Source organism: Lampris incognitus, chromosome 11 (genome assembly GCF_029633865.1).
Source record: "Lampris incognitus isolate fLamInc1 chromosome 11, fLamInc1.hap2, whole genome shotgun sequence".
NCBI lineage: Eukaryota > Metazoa > Chordata > Actinopteri > Lampriformes > Lampridae > Lampris > Lampris incognitus.
In genome coordinates, this window is record NC_079221.1 from 9138078 (window position 1) to 9161661 (window position 23584).

The 23584-nt window shown below is 44.1% G+C and overlaps 2 protein-coding genes across 2 annotated transcripts; one reads left to right on the forward strand and one right to left on the reverse strand.

Moving 5' to 3' along the window:
• Window positions 1-1360: 1360 nt before the first annotated feature.
• Window positions 1361-11313, forward strand: si:ch73-390b10.2 (Golgi pH regulator). The gene is made up of 14 exons (XM_056289122.1): window positions 1361-1565; window positions 1926-1985; window positions 2128-2231; window positions 2355-2461; window positions 2605-2706; window positions 3159-3279; window positions 3389-3469; window positions 4085-4194; window positions 5018-5106; window positions 5235-5327; window positions 8021-8116; window positions 8635-8724; window positions 10428-10493; window positions 10604-11313. Exons 1-14 carry the CDS (start codon window positions 1524-1526, stop codon window positions 10808-10810), a joined length of 1368 nt encoding a protein of 455 aa, XP_056145097.1. The 5' UTR covers window positions 1361-1523; the 3' UTR covers window positions 10811-11313.
• A 116-nt stretch (window positions 11314-11429) lies between these two features.
• pdzk1 (PDZ domain containing 1) lies at window positions 11430-21984 on the reverse strand. Its single transcript, XM_056289121.1, has 8 exons — window positions 21926-21984; window positions 20110-20319; window positions 19800-20013; window positions 19318-19650; window positions 18595-18791; window positions 14763-14993; window positions 12760-13059; window positions 11430-12502 (listed from the first exon to the last, which is right to left on the reverse strand). The coding sequence occupies exons 2-8, from the start codon at window positions 20314-20316 to the stop codon at window positions 12449-12451; spliced, it is 1536 nt and encodes a 511-aa protein (XP_056145096.1). The 5' UTR covers window positions 20317-20319; window positions 21926-21984; the 3' UTR covers window positions 11430-12448.
• Window positions 21985-23584: the final 1600 nt, after the last annotated feature.

The following is a 23584-nucleotide window of genomic DNA, read 5'->3' on the forward strand; positions in this document are numbered from 1 at the left end:
CTTTCTTTTCCTCTGTCTAACAGGTATTTAAATAATCCACTCACCTCTGCTTTACACTCTGATGCATGTAAGTAATATAGTGACAGATTCAGCAGATGCGTGCGCCGAGAAGCCAACTAGTTCGGGATCCTATTTCAGTAAAATCCCGCCCATAGGGTTTAGTTATTGTCGCTTGTGGTGGAACATCACTGCCGTCCGAGTGAGGAGCATTTCCCAGTCCATCTGTCTTCCAAATGATCAGTTTTGTGCGAATTCTGAAGAAAAACGGGGGGGAAAAAAAAAATCTGTCAGCGTTCACTTGTGCGCTACGCACTTTGTGAAGTGGGCACTGTGCAGCGCGGCGCGGCGCATGTTGCGCTCCGTCTCCCGGGAACAAAGCGACCTCTGGCGTACTAAATGTGTACTGCTGATAATAATGATCAATGAGATGGTCTCCGTTGAACGTTCTGATTTTTTTTTTGGGAAGCGCATAGTCTGAGATTTGACACCACGTGACGCAACCATGTTTAAGTAAAAGTTTACGGATGTATATATGCGATATCATTCAATCAACCAACCAATCAATCAATCAATCAATGAAACACGTATATCGATCCAAACCATAAACGACGTATTTCTGTCTTACAAAAATGTCATAGAATATGTTTCCAAGTAAAGCGAATAATAATAAAGTAAGTTAAATTTCTTGTACAAAAACAATGCTCATGGTGTGTCGCTTTGGGCCGGTGACAGTTATTCTGGAGTGCTATTTAACTGACTGTGTGAAACTTTTGAAAATGGAAGATGTTGAGCTTTGAAATAATCTTGAAACAAATGTGGAAATACCAAGTATTCTTTCTTTGCATCGTTTCTTGAAACCGGTGCTAGAAGTAGCATGCATTTTGTGGGTGGAAGAATAGAAAGGAGTAGTGTTGGAATCCGTTGTTCATGTCAGTAGGTTAATGTGGAAGTTACACAACCGTGCTGTTTAAAAAAACAAACAAACCGTACTATTCACAGCAACGCGTTTGTGGTCACAGAGAAAGTCCCCGCAAGTAGGGACAACAAATATTCTGCTACTCAAGTAGAGAATATAAAGTGTTTTATCGTGCAACTGTAGTATGAATACTGTAACTATGAGCAAAATGCAACAGGATATTGAGAGTTATATTTATCATGAGCAGGATAAGCGGTTTGGATAATGGGTGGATGGACGGAAGCAAGGCATCGACGCCTTGAAACGTCAATAACGGGTTTCCGTTTTTACGTGAATTTTGTCCTTCCTGAAACGCCGTACCTAAAGAACGTCACACAACTGCGACCGGATTCGGGCCTGGCGGACCTGTATTGATGACGTAACACCGACCCGCCGTAACTTGACAGCTCTACGCCGAGCCTTTTCAAAATGAAATCGTCGTTATATTAATTATGAATGTTGTAAAGTCCGGGTTCACCATTCGGTCACGTCAGCATGAGTTGAAGTTTTACCTGAAATTTTGTAGTTAGATTTCGACAGATTACAGTCTGCGGCTAACGAAGGCATAATGTCGTTTCTTGTGGATTCGGTGATCATGTTCACGTCACAGGTAAACGTGCTTATTTAAGGAGAAATTGGGGGATGTTTTTCTCCAGTGAGTAATCAGAAATGTCTTTTCGAGCTAACATCAATAAACCACCAATCTGTCAACGAAGGAAGCAGAAAGTTGTTTCGTTTCTGTGAGGTGTGCCTCAGGACTAGTTTATACGAAGTGGTAGCTAATGATTAATTAACCTATTTTATTCACGTATTACAAGTGTTGGCGTTATATACAAATATTACAATTGTATACCGTTATGATATGATGTCGTAATAGATGCAAAAGCGCAACAGTACCACCATGGCAGTGATGTTCTTCATCTCCATTTTCTTATTCCCCCAAACCCATCGTCCGTTCAAACCTACACAGGTGTTGTTCTTTGGATTTGGATGGCTTTTCTTTATGCGCCAACTTTTCAAAGATTATGAGGTAAACCATCTTTTTCTATTATTATTATTTTTTTCTTTATCCTATCAATTGTAACCTGGGCTTTGCTGTTCCACTGACTCCCAATAATCGTCTGTGCTTCATTTACTGGTGACTGATGACGCACGATCACGTTTGTTCACAGGTGCGTCAGTATCACGTCCAGGTAGTTTTCTCCGTCACCTTTGCTTTCTCGTGTACCATGTTTGAGCTTATCATCTTTGAGATTCTGGGTGCCTTAAGTAGTAGGTAAGAACTTTTTTTTCCCCCACTGTGATATATAATTGAGGTTTTTTGTTTATTTCTGCAAGGACGTAGAGTTAGACCTGTAATAGCCATTTAACTTTTCTCTTCCCTATGTCACTTCTTCAGTTCAAGGTATTTCCACTGGAAGTTGAACTTGTATGTGATACTTCTGGTTCTCATCTTTGTGGTGCCTTTCTACATTGGCTACTTTGTTGTCAGCAACATACGTCTTTGTGAGTATAGTACATTTGGCATGGTAGAAAAAATACATGCAACTTGCAAAAGCAAATGATGCAATTAAAAGATGAGCTGATGTTCAAAAGGTGTAGTTTCAGACATTATCTCACAGCACACTGTTTGCTTTGTTTCTGTATAGTGCAAAGACAGAAGCTACTGTTTGCCTGCGTGGTGTGGTTTACCTTTATGTACTTCTTTTGGAAGTTAGGAGATCCATTCCCCATCCTCAGTCCAAAACACGGTGAGTGTGCACTTTAACCTACATAACATCTACCTCTTGGCAGTGGGCACATTAGCATGCCCTGCCCACCTGCCATGATTTGAAGATAATCTCAGTAGGAGCCAATACAAATAGTATAGATGTCTTTATTGTAAAGAAATGGGTGTAACATTCTCATTATATGTGAATACTTAATCTATGACATGGCTCCAGCTTTGCTGACTTTTCGGGTGCAGCAATAGCATTACAAATCAGAATTTTATCCTCAACTGCTTGACAGCTGTGAAGCAGCTCAGTGGTTGTACTGGTCAGCTCCAAGGTGTGGATATGTGGATCCATGTAGATGTGAAGTTGGGTGTTGCTGATAAAGGGCATGCATGCTCAGTCAACTCTTCCTGCATTGATAATAGATGAGAAAAGGAAAGTAAAACCCTGGTGCTAGTGTTTTCATTCTGTTGGTCTTTGTTCTCTAGGCATTTTGTCCATTGAGCAGCTTATAAGTCGAGTTGGAGTCATCGGCGTCACACTCATGGCTCTGCTGTCTGGTTTTGGTGCTGTCAATTGTCCTTACACATACATGTCCTACTTCCTCAGGTGAGCTTATCTATGGGCCCTCTCTTATAGCACCTGCAGTATCAAGCTGCTTGTCAACCTACCTGTATAATGCATCAGTACTTAGTATGCTGCATTATAATGTTTACAGAAACGTGACAGACAGTGACATCCTTGCTCTGGAGAGAAGGCTGCTCCAAACAATGGACATGATTGTCAGCAAGAAGAAACGGTGAGAAATAGGCTGTTTGTAATAAAATAACTTCAAGCTACAATCCTGAAGGTTTACATGGAAAACAAATATCCTTTTTGATACTGCCTAGTCGCTGATGTATTCAAAAAATAGCCCATTTAAAAATATCCAAATCGTGACCAATTTTGCCATTGCTAATTTAATGATTACCGTCAGGTAAGACTTCCCCTGGAAAAATTATACAGTGAATGAAGTTTTATGTCCTTATTATTGCAGCCAAATGTGGAAGAATAATACAGGTAGCGCTGAGTTCAATGACGCAAATATGCCAAACATACAGTAGAGAAGGATACAGCAGGACAAGGTGGTAGAGGAACTTTAACAACAGATGGTACAACATCAATAAATGAAACTTAACATTCAGTCTTGTTATCTAGTTTGGCAGTGGGTGAGGTGCTGACACAACCGTACTGGTGACTGTCTTATTTTGAATGGATCTCTGGGATTTGGAGCAATCAAACACTGGTGCAATTACCAGTATCACCGTTGGTTTCAGTAAGATAATGGGTTTGCTGGTCTTCGGAAATGTTGCTTTAAACAAGTGTGCAATGTAATTTCCATGGTGTAACTGTGCTATTTGTGCCGTTTGTGTAGAATTGCCATGACACGGAGGCAAATGTACCAGCGTGGGGAGGACCAAAACAAACAGACAGGGTTCTGGGGCATGCTAAAGAGTGTCACCTCTTCTCAAACAGGCAGTGAGAGTATCCTTTCTGCAGAAACTCTTAATGAGGATTAGCAGGTGCATGTATTTGTGCGTGTGTGTGTTTGTGTGTGCGTGTGGATGTCTGAGTGTTAAGTGGATGAGATACCATCCTCTGCTACTTTAAAATGTGGAATTTAAATTCTAGCTTGTCCCAGCAGGAAAATAATATTTTGTAAAATCATATCTTATTATTAATAATCTTCCAGGGTGTCTCCCTGCCTGCCGCCCAATGACTGCTGGGATAGGCTCCAGCGTCCCTGGCACCCTGAGAACAGGATAAGCATTTTGGATAATGGATGGACACATAGGCAGTTTTGTGCCATGGAGTGCCAAGAGTATGTAGGTTTTCCTTCCAGCTAATTACTGACCAGGTGATTAGTCTGTCCTCTTTCGCTGGTGTGGTAATCGGAGAACCCAGTTGGCTGGAAGGTAAACCTGCACACTTCATGGCACATGATTGCCTTTGTATGCTATCTAGCATGAACAGGGGATGTGTGTTGCATGGCAGTATTCTTCATCAGTGTAGTCTTCATTTTCATCAGTATATTAATTTGATTTTTCTTTAGTTCAAAAACCACAAACATGCATCACTATAAGCATGTTGTATGCATTGCAAGCGTCAAACTAAAACTACTCTACTCTACTCTGGCAACTTGCTTAATTGGTTGCTAGCCATGGACAAAACATTTCACAAGCAAGAAGGGTTAAAAAAAGATCATCCTTACTCTAGCTTCTAAGCTTAATTAATGATTGATTGAGGTCATGGGGACAGTAGGGTCCAAAGTAGCTCTCCAACTTGCCCCTCAACTCCTTTCCTCCAGACCTCTCTCTGATCCAGCAGGAGGTCGATGCCCTTGAAGAGCTGAGTCGACAACTCTTCCTTGAGACTGTCGACCTGCAGGCCACCAAGGTAACGTGTTCTTTCACCTGTTCTCTACATACATTATACCATTTGGCAACTGTGGACTCTCAGTATCTAAATAAGATGAATAATTTATCTTCTTTTTTTTTCTTCCCTCTCACCCTACGCTTCTTCAGGAGCGCATTGAGTACTCAAAGACATTCCAGGGAAAATACTTTAACTTCCTGGGTTATTTCTTCTCCATTTACTGTGTATGGAAAATCTTCATGGTGAGCGCTATATTCAGGCATTGATCCTATTGTTTCTACAACACACACACACACACACACTAGGGCATCATGACTGCTCCATTTTAGTAGTGGTGAACTACTCCCAAAAAGTAGTCGAGTACTCGATTAATTGTGGAGATATGTTTTTTTCACCCAATAACAACGATCAGTTCTCATCAAAAAGGTCTCAAGTACAACTAGTAAAGGGTTAACTAACGTAGGCGGTACCAACCAGGGGGTAGATGAAATAGCAGAGTCCTCAATTTGCGCTGAGAGGGAGTTTATAAATGAGCTGCAATCTGATTGGACTTAACTCCCAGCAAACCTGTCTGAGCTGGAGTGTTTGACTGCAGTAACAACACGATTGCTTTCTTGCAGGTATTTCGGTTTAACTGGTGACCATGTTAAAGCAACATTGTGCAACTTAACTGGTGACCGTGTTAAAGCAACATTGTGCAACTTTTTTTAGCCTCAAAATAACGGCTTCAAAATCATTTTGATGGTACACTGACTTGTAATAGGGAGAATGGTCCCTCTTTCACAGGCGTAACAAGTCGGCGCCAGGCCCCAATGCAAGTTGGTCAAAGCGGGCCCCGGCCTGCCCATCGCAATCAGACGTAACATGACGTCATGTCAGTAGCGAGTGAAAGAAGTAAACACATGCAGCTTTAAAATGACCAGCAATGGCAAAATGCACCGCACAATTAACGCCCAAATGAAATGACTACCAGGAGACCGCCATGCTGTGGAAGAGGAGTCATAATAGCAAGGCAAATAGACTAGCCTAGATGGCAAAATCTGATGTCGGAGCACCGTAACAGAATGAAAACATAATTGGTGACAGTGCACCTTGACACAGATGAAAACACAATTAGTGACGGCATACCTGCACATTGACAACATTATTCATATCTGCACATGGGCCTTATAAACAAAACACAAGTGTGTATTAGTGTAATAAATAACTTCTACTTACATTATAGGCTCACTCTGCAGACTTTTCGCTTTGCGAAGTCTTAACGCTTCACTAACTCTGACTCTTCTGTGTGGATTTAGCTACGCAGTAGTACGCATGTCCATGAGCGGCACACGTTGCACATTTTTGAACGTAGCATATACCATAGACTCCGCGCTCGAGATCTTTGATATAATAGTGGCGAGATAAAGGGGTCAGTGTGTGGGGACCCCAAACTGCTGCGGGCCCCGTGCAGCTGCATTACCTGCATATATGGTAGTTTCACCTCTGCCCTCTTTCATTTTCACTCCATGCCCCAAATGCCTGTCTTACACTATGTAACTTGGATTAAGCGGGTACGATCTCCTGCAAGAGATTTTGTTTTTCCTAGGATGGCGAAGTCAATGTACCATCCAAATGATTTTGAAACTGTTATTTTAAGGTCAAAAAGTTGCATAATGTTGTTTTAACTGGTGACTTTCAGCAGAGTGTGTCTGTGGTTGTCGTGGTGACGGCAGCTGTTGAAAAATCTAAGCATATATTAACCTGGTCCTTTTGGGCCTGCATTATGTAAATTAAATGGTGTCGCCAGCAAGAAGCATTCACATTTCTTGAAGTTCATTTCCATGTGGGGAAAACAGATTAGCAGAGCAGCTTGCGTTTAATTGACGAATTTGACATTATAACATTACAGGTTAACTGGTTGAATATGGGGTCACTTTCCTGTTTAGGATAACGATATAAAATACAGCTGCACTGGGGCATCCGGGTGGCGTAGCGGTCTATTTCGTTGCCTACCAACACGGGGGTCGGCGGTTCGAATCCCCGTGTTACTTCCGGCTTGGTCGGGCGTCCCTACAGACACAATTGGCCGTGTCTGCGGGTGGTAAGCTGGATGTGGGTATGTGTCCTGGTCGCTGCACTAGCGCCTCCTCTGGTCGGTCGGGGCGCCTGTTCGGGGGGGAGGGGGAACTGGGGGGAATAGCGTGATCCTCCCATGCGTTAAAAGTAGCGGCTGGCGACTCCACATATATTGGAGGAGGCATGTGGTAGTCTGCAGCCCTCCCCGGATCGGCAGAGGGGGAGGCGCAGAGATCAGGGCGGCTCGGAAGAGTAGGGTAATTGGACAGGTATAATTGGGGAGGAAAATGTAAAATAAAAAGTACAGCTGCACTGCCAGCTGCGGTTTGTTTCCCACATTATAAGAAACATTACAAGAGGTGAATGAGTCTTGCTGAGCACAATTGAACTTAAATGATTAGCGTAGATAATACACACAGATGAGTGTGTATTTAAAGTCATTCAAGGTAAAATTACAGGCTTTTAGGAGGACACTACATGTTCTGTTTGTGTTTTCAGTAGCAGCAGCAGTAACTAAACTCACCAGTTAACATGGTCACTCGGTAAACTGAAATATGGGGATAGGAGTCTTTACTTCTTTAAATACCTTTTCAATTCTGCAGAAAATGATCAAACTAAACAAATCTATGTTGGAACCAAAGCACCCCCAGCTGCATATCTACTGCAGATGCATTGCTGTTGCTTTATTGCTGCACAGCACTAAAACCACAGATGAATGATTATAGTCTACATATGCACAGCTTGGATTAGTGACACACACACACACGCAGTTTGTTTCTTTAGTTCTTATTCATGTTTTGACTTTATAATGTAAATGTTGTATTTGCACTTAAAATGAGGATTAATTTTGTTATTTTTTTCTGTTCGTACAACCTAGGCCACCATAAACATTGTGTTTGACCGAGTTGGAAAGACTGATCCGGTGACGAGGGGTATTGAGATTACCGTGAACTATTTAGGCATCCAGTTTGATGTAAGATCTCGCTTGCATTTTCACTTACTCACTCATTCTGTCACCAGCTCACTCACCCACACTTTCAGTTTTTCTCTCACACTCGTTCTTTCACTCTCTCCTACATACCACCGTTTTTCCTGCACATGCTCTCTTACACACACACACACACACACACACACATACAGGCACCTGTCACATGACGTGTCACCTGTGAAATTATTATTACCCCGCCAGTTAACACCTCTCCCTGCTCTTCTTGTTATAAATCCGCCATGATTGCTTTTTAATTTCTCTCATATCCTCTCACAGATTGTGGAACAATTTTTTTCCCCCATTGCAATAACAGTTTATGGATTGTGTCACATTTATTTTTTCTTTTGTTCAAATATAAACCCCGCATTACTAATAAGGATTCAAATTATTGTGATTAATGCCATTGTAATGTTCAATGCCATGAAGTTCCCCTCCTCAGTCCCCTCCGTCCTCATTCTTTCTTGATTACTCGGTTACCTGCTCCTGTCCTCCCCGCCTGTCAGGTGAAGTTTTGGTCTCAACATATCTCCTTCATCCTGGTTGGAATAATTATTGTAACCTCCATCCGAGGCCTGCTCATCACCCTCACTAAGGTAAGTCATGCTCAGCCTCACACAGCAGGTCGCTTCACTGGTGGTGAAACAAGTTGCAGATCAATCCGTTGGTCATGAAATTAACCAATTTGAATTTTGGCCGTCATTTATCAAGTAAAAATACCAAACATTTTCTGGTCACAGTTTGAAATATATTTGCATTTCTCAGATTTGTATTATTATAAAATGAGTACTGTAGGGTTTTTTTTTTTTTTTGGCTGCTGGTCAGATTACGTAAACCGTTTTAAGACATCACTTTGGCTCTGATGACTTGTGATGGGTGTTATTTGTCTTTTTTTTTTTTTTTACATTTTATAGACTAAATGACTAATCAAAAAATACAGCAGATTAATCTGTGATTAAAGTAATCCTTACTTGGGGCATCCGGGTAGCATAGCAGTCTATTCCATTGCCTACCAACACGGGGATCGCCGGTTCGAATCCCCGTGTTACCTCTGGCTTGGTTGGGCGTCCCTACAGACACAATTGGCCGTGTCTGCGGGTGGGAAGCCGGATGTGGGTATGTGTCCTGGTCGCTGCACTAGTGCCTCCTCTGGTCGGTTGGGGCGCCTGTTCGGGGGGGGGGTAGCATGATCCTCCCACACGCTACCTCCCCCTGGAGAAACTCCTCACTGTCAGGTGAAAAGAAGCAGCTGGCAACTCCACATGTATCAGAGGAGGCATGTGGTAGTCTGCAACCCTCCCCAGTCCAGCAGAGGGGGTGGAACAGCGACCGGGACGGCTCAGAAGAGTGGGGTAATTGGCCAGATACAACTGGGGAGGAAAAGGGGGAAAATCCACAAAAAAATAATAATAATCCTTACTTGAAGCCTTACACTTCATGTAAAACACCTTACATCAACAGGCTCTGTAACACTAGAACGACCAAGGCGGTCATTTTGATGGTTTTGGATTTTCAAAGTTTAATAGCTTTGTGGGGAAAAAAAGGTACAGACCTGCCGCTCCCCAAATGCTCCTGAAAATTGCATATATATTGCATTAAAACGAGTTTTAGATCAATTGCCCAAAAAAAAGTTACGATAAGATCTACCTAAAACAACCATGAGCCGTCAAAAAGATGGCTCGTAATGTGCGTGTGATCGTGTACATCATGTCACTAGTTATGACGTGTGTTGGTCGCATCATTTCCTTCGTGAAGTTCGTTGCTCTGTCCTAGAAACACACTGGCGTCCTCCAGTGCAGAGAAATAGTCTAAACTTGATTTTTGATTATTGCCAACATGTCTGGTTACAGACGCCGTTACAGACGCACCATGACTACCACCGAGGCGTTGCAGTATTTACAGGCGTTTAACAGCGGCCATTTTAAATGGTTTGAAAAATAGTATTAAAGTTGTTAAAATGTTAATTTTGGTGTCAGTCGTTTCCTCACAGACATACTAACATATGCAATGAATTAATATCTCAATTGGGTATTTAGCTTGACAGACTACAGAGTTTAAAAACCAGCCGTCATTTTGACCACCGCTGGTCGTTGTAGGTAGGAGTGAAATCCCGGTCATTCTGGTGTTAAAATAATCCTTACCTGAAGCCTTACACTACATGTAAAACACCTTACATCAACAGAATCTTTAAGTTGCTCGTGTTTTGCTGTCACAAACCATTGAGATCCCTTGCCAGTGGTAACGGATGGGTTTTTTGTTTTAACTGACTGCCTCCCACTTTGTCTTCCTTTGTTTCTAGTTTTTCTATGCCATATCCAGCAGCAAGTCCTCCAACGTCATTGTGCTCGTCCTTGCTCAAATCATGGTGAGTGTGTTTGGTTAATGGCAGGTTTATATAACGCAGTGTGGAGCTCACAGGATGGATGGTTAAATGACTGGGTTTCCCTGTCTGTCTCTTCTCTGTCTATCTATCAGGGGATGTACTTTGTGTCGTCGGTGCTGCTGATGCGTATGAGCATGCCTCTGGAGTACCGCTCCATCGTGACGGAGGTGCTGGGAGAGCTGCAGTTCAACTTCTACCACCGCTGGTTCGACGTCATCTTCCTGGTCAGCGCCCTGTCCAGCATCCTGTTCCTGTACCTTGCTCACAAGCAGGCGCCAGAGAAACACATGACCCTCTGATCCCCCGCTGCTGTCTTCTTCCCCTAATTTAAGCTGCTTTAACCACTTCTGTGACTTTTCACGTGGAATTTCGAGGACAGTCCGGAAGCTACTCACCTTTTTTTTTTTTTTTTTTTATACATTAAATCCAAACAATGGTTTTGTGCTTGGCCCATACTTCCTGAATCAGGAAAGACACGTGGGATGGGGGAACTATCAGAGCACACGAGGGAACGTTGTAAATTGGACTCTGTGCGATAATCAGATTTAAATGAGAGTGTCAGCAAAACATAAATTGATGTTGGGATGTCATTATACATTGCAGAATATGGACACTTGAAATGTGATCAGTGTGGTGTTTGATTTTTACTCCCCCGGCCAAACTGAGCTTTCCTTCAGTCAGTCTGAACCCAGTCTGGAACTGGACCGTTTGCAGAACAGTCCGGTTTAATTCCAAGCGACGCGTAGTGAGCACGTACACTGAGACGAAACGGGTCACAATGCTTTTATTTATGACCTCTATCATCAGGCGGTCTTCACTTTCAACATCAGAAAAGTACCATTGTCTGTCATCCATCATATGCTATAGTTTGGTTGTATGGTCAGTTTATTACGGAGAGAAGTGGTTCAACAAGGAACAGAGAGTTTGTGGCTGTTTATTTCATGTTATGGAATTTAAGAAAAAGGAAGTTACATCTTTACAGAGCATTTCTGAATCACAGCCGTGTTGATATAGTGATTAAAGGCATTATCCGCGTAATTAAAGGCATTATCCATGTACAGTTAGCTACGTTGTTACTAATTCAAAGAAACTGTAACAAGCACAGACGACTATTTTTATGCTCGTAAATACAGGCTGCACAGAGATAAGAAGACACTTGTGTCTGTTTTGTTTCCCTGCTCTTTCTTTCATGAATGTGACTGAAAGGTAGACCGACGGCTGACAGAGTGAAATTGGCCAAGTCTTGTCAACAACACAACAAAGAGTCCAACATACAACAAAGGCTACAACAAAGATACAACAAAGAGTCAAAGTCTCTTTGTTGTATCCTCCCTTTTGTCCGTTCCTCTATATTAATAGTTTTTGACATAATGATTGGCACAGTGATTCACCAATCGGTGCTTAGCAAGTGTTTCTACCGACTCCCACACTGAGCTCGAGCACCTCGCCGAGAGCATCGGAGAGAAGCTTTTATGCAGCGCACACTAGATAAGGCCGGAGCATGGCTAAGGCTGTCGCTGTGGTAACTGTAAGACAAATTTAACTTAATCCTTAGCGAATGAAGGCTATTATTGGTTTGATTCCTTCCCCTAAAACCAGATCTGATCTGCAGAAGTGCCTTGTGTGCTCACCAACCTTGTGGAAGACCACACGTTCCAGATGATCAAAGAAGCTGTCAACGGGTATACGTACATCTGCTCAAAGGTGAAGATGATACCGTCGGATTAGTCTTATTTACTGTGCTGATGTGACGCTCGAGTCGAAAAGCGGAGCTCATCTTGAAAGTCTGCTGAATGTGGCACCATGGAGATGGGATTTGGAGAGATTTTTGCAGATGATCGGCGGTATCTTTGAGGCCTCAGGAAAAGGATCTTGAGAAACCATGAAGGTTGAGCCGGAGACGAACAACGAAGCCGGTTTTCAAGGTGTTCCTGTTTTTAAAATCTGTCATCGAAGCTTCCCTGAGATGAAGCCGACGACACGGATGGAGTCTGCGAGGGTGAAAGAGGACGTGAAATCAGTTCAGAACTGCATTTATCAATTGTATTGAACCACTTTTTGTCACGTTTGAAGTGGAAAGATGGGAAGAGAGATAGTTGGGGGATGTGACAAAAGTCATGAATCATTTGATACCAAATAAATGTAGCTCACTCGGGATCTCATGCTATGACTATTTTTTTCAAAGTAAAAACTTGTTTTCATTTTTTATTTATTTTTTGCTTATCATTCTCTACAAAGCGCCACTCACCCTTTCCCTTGCAGGCACAGGAGGGGTTTCTGGTCTGACTTTCTCCTCCAAAGTGGCTGGTGCGTGGACCTGTGCGGAGGACGTTTGTCCCAAGAGCAGGGACGTGATGGCCACTCCTCTGGTTTTCAGCTGGTTGTAGACGATCTTGGTGGCCACCAGAAGGTCCAGGGAGCTGCCGCTGTTGCGGATCAACGCCACCACCTCCTCGTGAGTACTCTTCTCCACATTCACCCCGTTCACCTCTACCACGATGTCGTCGTCCTCCAGACCCGCCCTGTCTGCCACCCCGCCCTTCACCACCTGAGGGAGAAGAGTTGGGGAGGGTATATGTAGGATCTCTGTCGCTGATGCTTGGTTTTAAAAACCTCAGTGTCTTGGATATTGTTGTCCTGGGTATGAGTTTATCCATCCATCCATCCATCCAGCCATCCGTGACCCAAACCGCTTATCCTGCTCTCAAGGTCACAGGGATGCTAGAGCCTATCCCAGCAGTCATTGGGCAGCAGGCAGGGAGACACCCTGGACAGGCTGCCAGGCCATTACAGGGCCAACACACACACACACACACACACATACACACACACACACACACACACACACACATTCACACTAGGGACAATTTAGTACGGCCGATTCACCTGACCTACATGTCTTTGGACTGTGGGAGGAAAGTGGAGCCCCCGGAGGAAACCCACACAGACACAGGGAGAACATACAAACTCCACACAGAGGGTGACCCGGGACGACCCCCAAGGTTGGACTACCCCGGGGTTTGAACCCAGGACCTTCTTGCTGTGAGGCGACCGTGTTAACCACTGCGCTGCCCCGGTATGACTTTATACATTGCTAAAATCAAGGGAAGGTTTATCCTTCAAAGACCTGGAAAAAGTAATCCATGGATTTGCCTCTTGACTATTGTAATACCTCAGACATTCTTCTGTGTCTCAGCTTCAGGTTAATTCAAAATGTCGCTGCAAGGCCTCTGAGAAATTACCTGCAGCGGGCTCATATTACGCCAATTTTGGCTGCTTTGCAATCGCTTCTGGTGGAGTGTTGGATTTAATTTTAAATTCTTTTAATAATTTATAAGGCCCTTCCTGGATTGGCGCCAACCAATATTTCAGAGTTACTGTGCTCTTGTACTCCAGGAAGGTCCCTTAGGTCCTCTGATCAGGGCCTGCTGGTTATTGTTTCTAAGACCGGGCTGAAATCCAAAGGAAGACCGTGTCTTTGGAATGGTCTCCGCTCTAACATTAAATCTGCCGTGTCTGATTCAACATTTAAAAAAACACTTTTAAAGTCCCACCTTTGCAGAAAAACCACATGAATTTCTTCTGTGGAAAATCCCAGGTGGACAGCCCTACATGTCTGATTAATTAACATGATAATCACATAGGCAATGTGTGGAAGACGTGCCTGGCGTCGGGGTAATGTGTCCTTCTGGAACATTTTCATGTGGAGAAGTAACTTTATGTGACATGTGTCGGCCCTGTGATGGACTGGTGGCTTGTCCAGGATGCCTCCTCGCCTGCCGCCCAAGGACTGCTGGGATAGGCTCCAGCATCCCGTGACCCCAATTGGGATAAGTGGCTTGGATAATGGATGGATGGATAAGGTGCACATTTTTCATGTTAATAATGTGCACAACAGATGTTCTTCACATGTGATAACATAATACACATGTGATATGACGTGGTTCACGTGTTAAAGGGCTCACGGCATCTAGGTTCTTGTCTGGGTTGTTCAAATAGAAGCGCCCACTAAGCCGTTAGCGAAAAGCAGTGATGGTTTAGCACTGATGCCCCCCCTCCCCCCACCACACACACAAAGTGCAGAAACCTACGTCAGTATCATCTGTTTTGTGCCATTCTTTTGTCAAATATTTTGCATTTATACCTCCTATTTTCTTTTTTTCTATTTGTATTTCATCTGTGTTAAGCGCCTTGTAACTTTTGTTTGGAGAGGCACGCTACAAACAAGGGCTTAATTACTTACTAACTTACCTCTTTGATATACTGGCCGCAAACTCCCAGGATGCCGTTGAGGTGGAAGCCGTAGCCGGCCGAGGTCTTCTCCATCTTGCACAGTTTGGGCTTGAGCTCCTCCTCCTCCTTTTTCTCCTTAACCGGCTTGGTTGGTCGGACAACGGGCGGCAAATGGACGGCCTCTGTGTAGCTGGGTGGAGCACCGCAGCCCCTCATTTCCTCCCAGTAGAGGATGGGAGATACACCACCCTGGAGACAACGTAACAAGGCATTATGTAGAATACATTAACTACAGTGTCTCATAAATGATTGACACATGCTCCGCCTCCTCCGGTCTGACACCCCATGTCAACAAGGTGCAACGAACGATGGATGATGCAAGATTAGTACAAAGACACAGCTAAAAGAAACGCAGTAGGTGAGAAGAATGGTTAACTCATCGAATCGGTCTTCACTTTCACCATCCTGGTACAACTCATAAGCACCGTTAACCGAAATAACTGACACCACCCAGACCCAACTAACAAAACTCTATATGTCAGGAGGGCCACATCCATCACAAAAGACCTCCCATATCCCCTTAAAAACTTTTTAGTTTCTCCCATTGGGATGCTGCTTCAATTCCCACTGGCCAAAAAGAGTGTTTAAAAAAAAAAATCTGCCATTTTGACTGCGTTGACCATTTTATAGTTAAGAAATAGAGTCTGCCATTTGTTTGCACATCTTTACTGACTGACTTTGCCTTTTGGTACTTCTTGTGTTTTTCCTCCGGTATCTTTTCAGGTTGTGTCTTACAGTGCCTATAAAAAGTACTCAACCCTCCTTGGAAGTTTTTATGTTTTATGAGTTTGCAGCATTGAATCACAGTGGATTCAATTTGGCTTCTTTCTGTTTTTTACACTGAGCAACAGAAAAAGACTCTCATGTCAAAGTGAAAACACATTTCTACAAATTTTACTATTATTAAACACAATAATTGATTGCATAAGTATTCACCCCCTTCAAGTCAGTATTTAGTAGATGCACCTTTGGCAGCAATTACAGCCTTGAGCCTGTGTGGAGGGCTTTGTATCAGCTTTGCACATCTGGACACTGCAGTTTCCCCCCATTCTTCTTTGCTAAACTGCCCGAGCTCTGTCAGGTTGCATGGTGACTGTGAGTGAACAGCCTTTTTCAAGTCCAGCCACAAATTCTCACTTGGACTGAGGTCTGAACTCTGACTCGGGGCCACTCCCGGGCATAAATGTTGTTTTGTAACCATTTGTGTGCAGCCTTGGCTGTGTATGCTTGGGGGGTCATTGTCTTGCTGGAAAATAAATCACCCAAGTTTGCACTTCTCTTGCAGACTGCGTCAGGTTTTCCGCCAGGATTTCCTTGCATTTTGCTGCATTAATTTTACCCTCTGCCTTCACAAGCCTTCCAGGGCTTGCTTCAGAGGAGCATCCCCGCAGCCTGATGCTGCCACCACCGTGCTTCATGTGCGGGTGGTGTGTTTGTCACGATGTGCAGTGTTTGTGTTGACGCATGCTCAATAATTCAGGTAAGAAAATCAAAGGATGTTGAATCAGTTCATTTGGATACAACGTTGATGTGCAGTGTTTGGTTTATGCCAAACATTCAATGCATTTACATGCACAAGTTAAGTCAAGCTACGGTTACAGCTCGGTTAGGCCATGTAATTGGACTACTGTCGTTGTCCCAGTATACAAGAACCGGGGGAGAATCGATTTATTGACGGAAGTATGTCCAACCCCGGTACGATAGGTGGCGATATGCCCCCTTTCAGTTGGTTGCTATTGGACCTTTTTCCGGTTGACCTATTGCGTCACATACCAATCCACCCATATGTTTTAAGATATTCAACTCCTTTAGCTGACACAACATGAAGTTTGTCTCCTTGTCTGTCCAGAAATGTGTGGTTCTCGCTCTAGCACTCGCCATGTTGATACTACCTATTCGACTTCCGGGTGAAAGGCCGCCGTAGGAACTATGGAGCATGCGCAGAACGCCTAGGCCAGTTTGGGCCGATTGGAGGGGAAACATGCCAGAGAGTAAATCGATCCCCAACCACATTATCTAGGTGGGTTAGCCCGACTTCGAGAAATTCGTTGTAGTACGATTTCAGTCAGACTAACACGTTTACATGTATTTTAAAAGTCCAGTTGTAGTCGGACTAACACAATAAATCGACTTTTCCTAACATCATGTAAGCTCAGTTTTGGTCTCATCAGACCATAGAACCTTCTTCCAGCTGGCCTCAGAGTCTCCCGCCTGCCTCCAGGCAAGCTAGCTGAGGTGTCAGTAGCTTTCTGTTTGACACGCAAGAACCCGGGCAACAGTAGTTGTGTGCACACAGTCTCTCCCATCTGAGCCACTGAAGCTTGTAACTCCTTCAGAGGAGTCATGGGTCTGTTGGTCGCCTCCCTCACTCGTCCCCTTCCTGCACGCTCACTCAGTTTCTGAGGACGGCCTGCTCTAGGCAGATTTATGGCTGTGCCGTGTTCTTTCCACTTCGTAATAATTGACTCAACTGTACTCCAAGGGATATTCGGTGACTTGGAAATTTTCTTGTGTCCATCCCCTGACTCGCGCTTTTCGACAATGTTTTCACGTAGTTGCCCGAAGTGTTCTTTTGTATTCACGGTGTTGTTTTCGCCAGGATACTGACCCACCAGTAGTTGGACCTTCAGGATACAAGTGTGTTTATACGACAATCACTTCAAACACCTTGAGTGTACACAGGGGATCTCCATTTAAATAATTGTGTGACTTCTGAAACCAATTGGTGGCCTCAGTCATGATTTAGGTGAGTCACATTAAAGGGGATGAATGCAATTAATTACTTTTGTGTTTTATATTTGTAATTAATTTAGGTAACCTTGTACAGATCTGTTTTCACTTTGACATGAAATGAAAGTCTTTTTTTTTGTCAGTGTCAAAAAAGCCAAATTTAGGGCATCCGGGTGGGGTGGCGGTCTATTCCGGTGCCTACCAGCACAGGGATTGCTGGTTCGATCCCCGTGTTACCTCCGGCTTGGTCGGGCGTCCCTACAGACACAATTGGCCGTGTCTGCGGGTGGAAAGCTGGATGTGGGTATGTGTCCTGGTCGGCACACTAGCGCCTCCTCTGGTCGGTCAGGGCGCCTATTTGGAGGGGGAACTGGGGGGGTGGCATGATCCTCCCATGCGCTATGACCCCCTGGTGAAACTCCTCACTGTCAGGTGAAAAGAAGCGGCTGGCGACTCCACGTGTCGGAGGAGGCATGTGGTAGTCTGCAGCCCTCCCCGGATCGGCAGAGCGGATGGAGCAGCAACTGCGATGGCCCGGAAGAGTGGGGTAATTGGCCAGATACAATTGGGGAGAGGGGGAACCCCCCCCCCCACCAAAAAAAAGCCAGATTTAATCCACTGCGATTCAGTGTTGTAAAGCAATAAAACATAAAAACTTCTGAGGGGGGTGAATATTTTTTTTAACCTGAGTCTTGTGTGTTTGTCATGAGCCCTGACCAAAGATGATTTTCTGTCACTGTCAGTGATGGACTGTGACGTTGTCTGAATCTGAGGCGGTTGGGGAAACTAAGACAGATTCATGTTATCCCTATTGACTTGAGGTTAACGTACGCCAAACCCAAATCAGCTCTTCGAACGCTTCTTCTGTAAGACTTTAACTTTGCTTTGTCAGTTTACTGTGTTGACGCCACATCGAAGACCCAGCAGCGCAGCTCATTTGACGTAGCAAGAGCACTTCAGAGTACTTAAGGGAAGCGTGAGCTGGAGATATTTTGCAAATGGTCCATTTTGAAACCACAGGTGTACCCGTAAATGAGGCACTGGAGTGCCGGCTCCTCACCATTTTGTACACCTTATCAGTATCTTCATCCACCACCAGGAGGCAGCATTTGTTTCCGCTCTTTCTGACCATGTCCACCACCTGCTCATGGCTCAAGCCGTCCACCTCCTGGCCGTCCACCGCCACCAGTCTGTCCATGTCCTTCAGCCCTGCTCTCTCCGCTGGGCTCTTCCTGTCGATGTCTCTGATGAAGTGGCCTGTGTGGTTTTAATTCGTACAGTGTCATGAAAGAATCAATAACCTCGTTGAGGTTTACTTCAGTGCATTCTGAGTATACCTCCTGCACAACAGAGATAAGCAAGTATGCTTTTATTTTACTTGGGCTGCACTTGCACAAGCTAAACTAGTTGTTTTCGACTCATTGAATACTTCTTTTGAGCACACTTTTAGTATTTGTGTACAACAGCTAAAATAGCATATGTTTCAGTCCCAATGGTATACAGGTCTATTTACGAGTATACTTCTGTAAACTAAAAATTGGGCCAATTTAGTCCCAAAGCGTAACATCATAGTATACTTACAAGTAAAAGTACATTTTCAGTTCCCAAAGGTTTGTGTACTTTTTATACTTGTGTATATTTTAAAATTATATATTCATAGTACACCATATTTTCATAAGGGTGCAGTTAGTGATACAAATGCATGTACGGTATCTGTAAATAACCCCACCCCAACACACACACACACACCATATAGATCAATAATGGTAGATAATGGACATGCCTGTCCTGCTGGGCTCCTCCCTGAGTAAGAAGCCATAGCCGTCATGTCCTTTGGTCATTTTGATGATGCGTGGCTTGTGTGGGAGAAACTGGATGGTGGCGAGCCCTGCCCCTAACCTGATGTGTTTGTTCTGGTAGTACCGGTCTGTTTCTTTGTCAACCAACAGAAACATGATGCTGTTGCCCGCCAACTTAATTTTCTCCACCACAATGTCATGTGTGGCCGCGTCCACGTTCTCCCCATTGACCTCCAGCAGTCGGTCGTTGACTTTGACGCCGGCCTTGTCGGCCACGCTGCCCGGGGTCACGTCTGTCATGAACAAGCCCGGCTCACCTACAAGGTGGAGGTTGGACAACATGTAAAAGAATCAAAGACGAAACAAAGAACAGAAAGCGTTAAGACTCTGCTTTTATGTGAGGGATTTTCTTTTCGATAATTTGACCTAAGGTTTGATTAACCGGAACCCTTCCTTGTCCGCTCACCCACGGCTGATCGTAGACCAAATCCATAACCTGAGTTGGACTTGACCAGGTAGCAGAGTTTGGGTTTTGGCATTGGTCCGGCGACTCCATTAGCAGCCGGTCTGAACTGAAGGTCAGACAGGTCCACTTTCTGTGCCTTAGCCTGCTTGTAGGAGGTTTCATCTAGAATATGAAACGTCACTGTTGCTCCACTTTCCTTCACCAGGTCCACCACCTGTAACACACATAGCAGGTTAATTTTAGAAACGGATGCTTGTACAGTTAGCCTGACATGGCCTGTTACTGTAAAGATAATCCAGTTTCTGCTGACCTGTGAATGGGGGAGTGCATCCACAAAGTTGCCATTGACCCGTAGGATGCGGTCTCCATCCCTAAGCCCAGCCAGCTCAGCTGGACCTCCCATTTCCAGACATCGGATGAGGTGGCCCTCCTCTTCATGCTCCACCCTCAGGAAGAAGCCAAACGTCTGACCCGGCCTCTTGGTCAGGGAGATTACCCTCGGCTTGTACCCAGTCATGTCCTAATAGAGGAAGTATATCGAGGAGAACATTTAGACTGAAATACCTTATTCACCCTTTAGATATCCTCTTTATGGTCTGGTGACTTGATATCTTTTTTCTGATGATATGATTTTGCTGGTAATATGATAATAACTAGGAACTATAATCCTTGGGGAAAGTTTCGCATATCTCCGTGATAGTTTGTGTCCAATGGGCACACTGCTATCGCTGATATCAACTTACATAAAGTATACATGCCTATAAAATTGTATGAACTGCATAATAAAACAATGACGTGTACCAATAAGCTCTTTATCTTGATTTCAGATCCCCATTAATCACTGCCTCAGCAGCAACTATGCTTCCTGAGATCTATCAGTACAATGGTTAATTTACCGATTGGTTAATCTACCGATAAGCACAATTGGTTAATTTACTGATAATTTACCGATAAGCACGAGAGAGATGCTTGTTGATTGCATTTGGTTGATCTACTCTATCCATCCATCCATCTGTTTTGTGTATGCAAGTACATGAAAGAAATTACAATAAATTGTTCCTGATTCTTGATCTATCTATCTAGCTAGCTATCTAGCCATCTATCTAACTATCTATATAGCTAGCTAGCTAGCTAGCTAGCTATCCATCTATCTACCTATCTCTCTTTCTCTTTTTCTTTCCTTCTCTCCCTGGGTGTGATCGTGCTGCTCTCTGAAGTGCTCAGCTCAGCACACACTTATTCATTTAGATGCAGATAACAACGCTGAACTCGGAGAACGTTAAAGTGCTGATTGCTCCAGAAGCAGGTTAATCTTCCATGCCGGCACAACAGTGAGCGTTAATGGTTAACAGCACAGACAGCTGGAAGTGCTAAGGAGTCTCTTTTAACGACGGCATCTGAACCTTGACTCCAAGGAGTGTCAATACAACCCGTCTATAAGATCCATATCAGTAAGGAGGAACATGCATATGTGTGTACAGGAATTTGTGTGTGAGTGTGCAAGACTGATCACATATGTCAAGAGATTTCATAAACGTACAGCGTATGCTGTATTACTGTCTTAATGTTATTTAGACGTTTCTGTGGTTAGTGACCTATGCCCAAATCTGGTCACTAGATATCCATAACACAAGCCAAAGCCCCATTAGAAGTTGATAGGGTATTAAGAATTACATTAGAAAAAGTAAAAATCTAATATATAGGTTCTATAAACTATTTTCAACACATCAGACAGACCTTATAATAAAGTATTCAACGTTGATTAGTGAGATGACTGATTAAAATCAATTATCCGTGCAGATGGCGACTGAATATTTACATTTTCTAAGATGAAATGGCCAATGCTTTTGAAATACTTCAACCAAACCATGACTTTCCGTTTCCAACTTGGACGTCAAAACTGATCATTTACATGGACGTTTACTCATTTGCCAGACGCTCTTATCCAAGGCGACTTGCGTTAGACTCAGCAGTTGGCGTGTAAATTCGAGTATAACCAACAGGCACGATAAAGCGCTGACTAGCGAGCATGTCAAAAAATACAATGTCATATGATTACAATATACAATAACACAATATTACAATACACAACATTATGCATTATCAGATATACTGAATTTACTCACCAGCTCCACTGCTTGATGTCAGAGTCTGAGGGAAGAACTCACCTGCCACTGCTTAGTTATTATCTCCTGTATCTGCAACCTGTCCTCCTCCTCCTTCTCTCTCTCTCTCCCCCTTCCCGTCCTCTCTCACCCATTTCGTCTACACCTCTCTGTCCTCGCAGGCCAAAGGTGGGCCTAAAGGTTGAGTTATTTAACAGGGTCTTGTGGCAGGAATGTGCCAGGAGAACAGCGCGCTTCAGTCTGATCTGTCCTTCGACGAGGCATTCAGATGCCAGAGCCGTCGCTTGTCTGACGGTAAAAGGGAAAACACAGGGCGAAGTATCCAGTCATGTTCAGATCACACACGGTTTTCGTTTGTTGTGTAATTTTACCTCCTGGATGACCGAGATGAGTCTGCATACCAAGCCAGTATCCAGGTTCAACAGCCAACTTCACCACAATATTAAGACAGGCATTTAAGGTGCATACTTAATGGTATGATTGCAAACAATTTACGTTTTTAACTTGAGAACATGCATTTGTCTCTTCTCATCACCCAGCAGCCCCCCGGGAGAACACAACACTTGATATGGGACACAGCTTCACTGCACGGAGGACGCTGGGGACACGCCTCATATTATCTCAGGTTAATATAGAGGGATACGACAACACTATATTAGTATATACTTCTGGTACATGAGATAATATGCTGATATTTTGATTTTCGTATACTATATTGATCCCCGTGGGGAAATGCCTCTCTGCATTTAACCCATCCTAGCTGTGCAGATAGGAGCAGTGGGCAGCCGCCGTGCAGCGCCCGGGGACCAACTCCACTTCGTCTTTCCACTGCCTTGCTCAGGGGCACAGACAGGAGTATTAGCCCTAACATGCATGTCTTTTTGATGGTGGGGGGGAACCGGAGCACCCGGAGAAAACCCACGCAGATACGGGGAGAACATGCAAACTCCACACAGAAGACGGCCTGGGATGACCTCCCAAGGTCGGACAACCTCAGGGTCCAAACCCAGGACCTTCTCGCTACGAGGCGACAGCGCTAACCACTGCGCCACCATGCTGTCTTTTCTTCTTCTTCTTTTTTTCTTTATAGTGGGAGTATATAGTATTGTATAGGGACATGGTGGGTTGTGGAGTTGTGGTATGGTATTGTGTATGGGCAACATAGTATATATGCAATAATGTGTAAGATATGCGATAGCCCGGCGGCCTATCCATGGTGTCTCCTCGCCTGCCGCCCAGTGACTGCTGGGATAGGCTGCAGCATCCCCGCGACCCTGAGAGCAGGGCAAGCGGTTCGGATAATGGATGGATGGATATGGGCATGGGTTGTTGATTAGTCAACCATAACAAAACTCAGTATAGTAGCGATGTACCCGTTGTGCATACGTGCTTGCCTCCAATGTCCAGTTTGTTGTTCAGTTCATGTTATTTTCTTTCTTTCTTGTTTTTGTTTTTTGTGTGTGAGTGATGCCTGCAAGTGCCGGGAGCTGCTGTGCACCGGAGTCCAATTCCTCGTGTGCATCGGCACACTTGGCCAAGTAAGCTGATTCCGATTCTGTCTGGTCCATACAGTGTGCATCGGCCCCACAACTAGATGAAGCTCATTGATATACAAGCACAACACTTCTTCTGAGATTGTGTTTTGTGTCCCCCCCCATG

Coding starts and splice junctions, on each gene's coding strand:
- si:ch73-390b10.2 (XM_056289122.1), top strand. CDS start 1,524: ATGTCGTTTCTTGTGGATTCGGTGATCATGTTCACGTCACAG. Junction 1,566..1,925: donor TGATCATGTTCACGTCACAG/GTAAACGTGCTT, acceptor AAACCTACACAG/GTGTTGTTCTTTGGATTTGG. Junction 4,195..5,017: donor TTCTCAAACAGGCAGTGAGA/GTATCCTTTCTG, acceptor CCTTTCCTCCAG/ACCTCTCTCTGATCCAGCAG.
- pdzk1 (XM_056289121.1), bottom strand. CDS start 20,316: ATGACTGGGTACAAGCCGAGGGTAATCTCCCTGACCAAGAGGCCGGGT. Junction 19,651..19,799: donor TGGTCTACGATCAGCCGTGG/GTGAGCGGACAA, acceptor TCCACCTTGTAG/GTGAGCCGGGCTTGTTCATG. Junction 14,994..18,594: donor CTGATAAGGTGTACAAAATG/GTGAGGAGCCGG, acceptor CGTTGTCTCCAG/GGTGGTGTATCTCCCATCCT.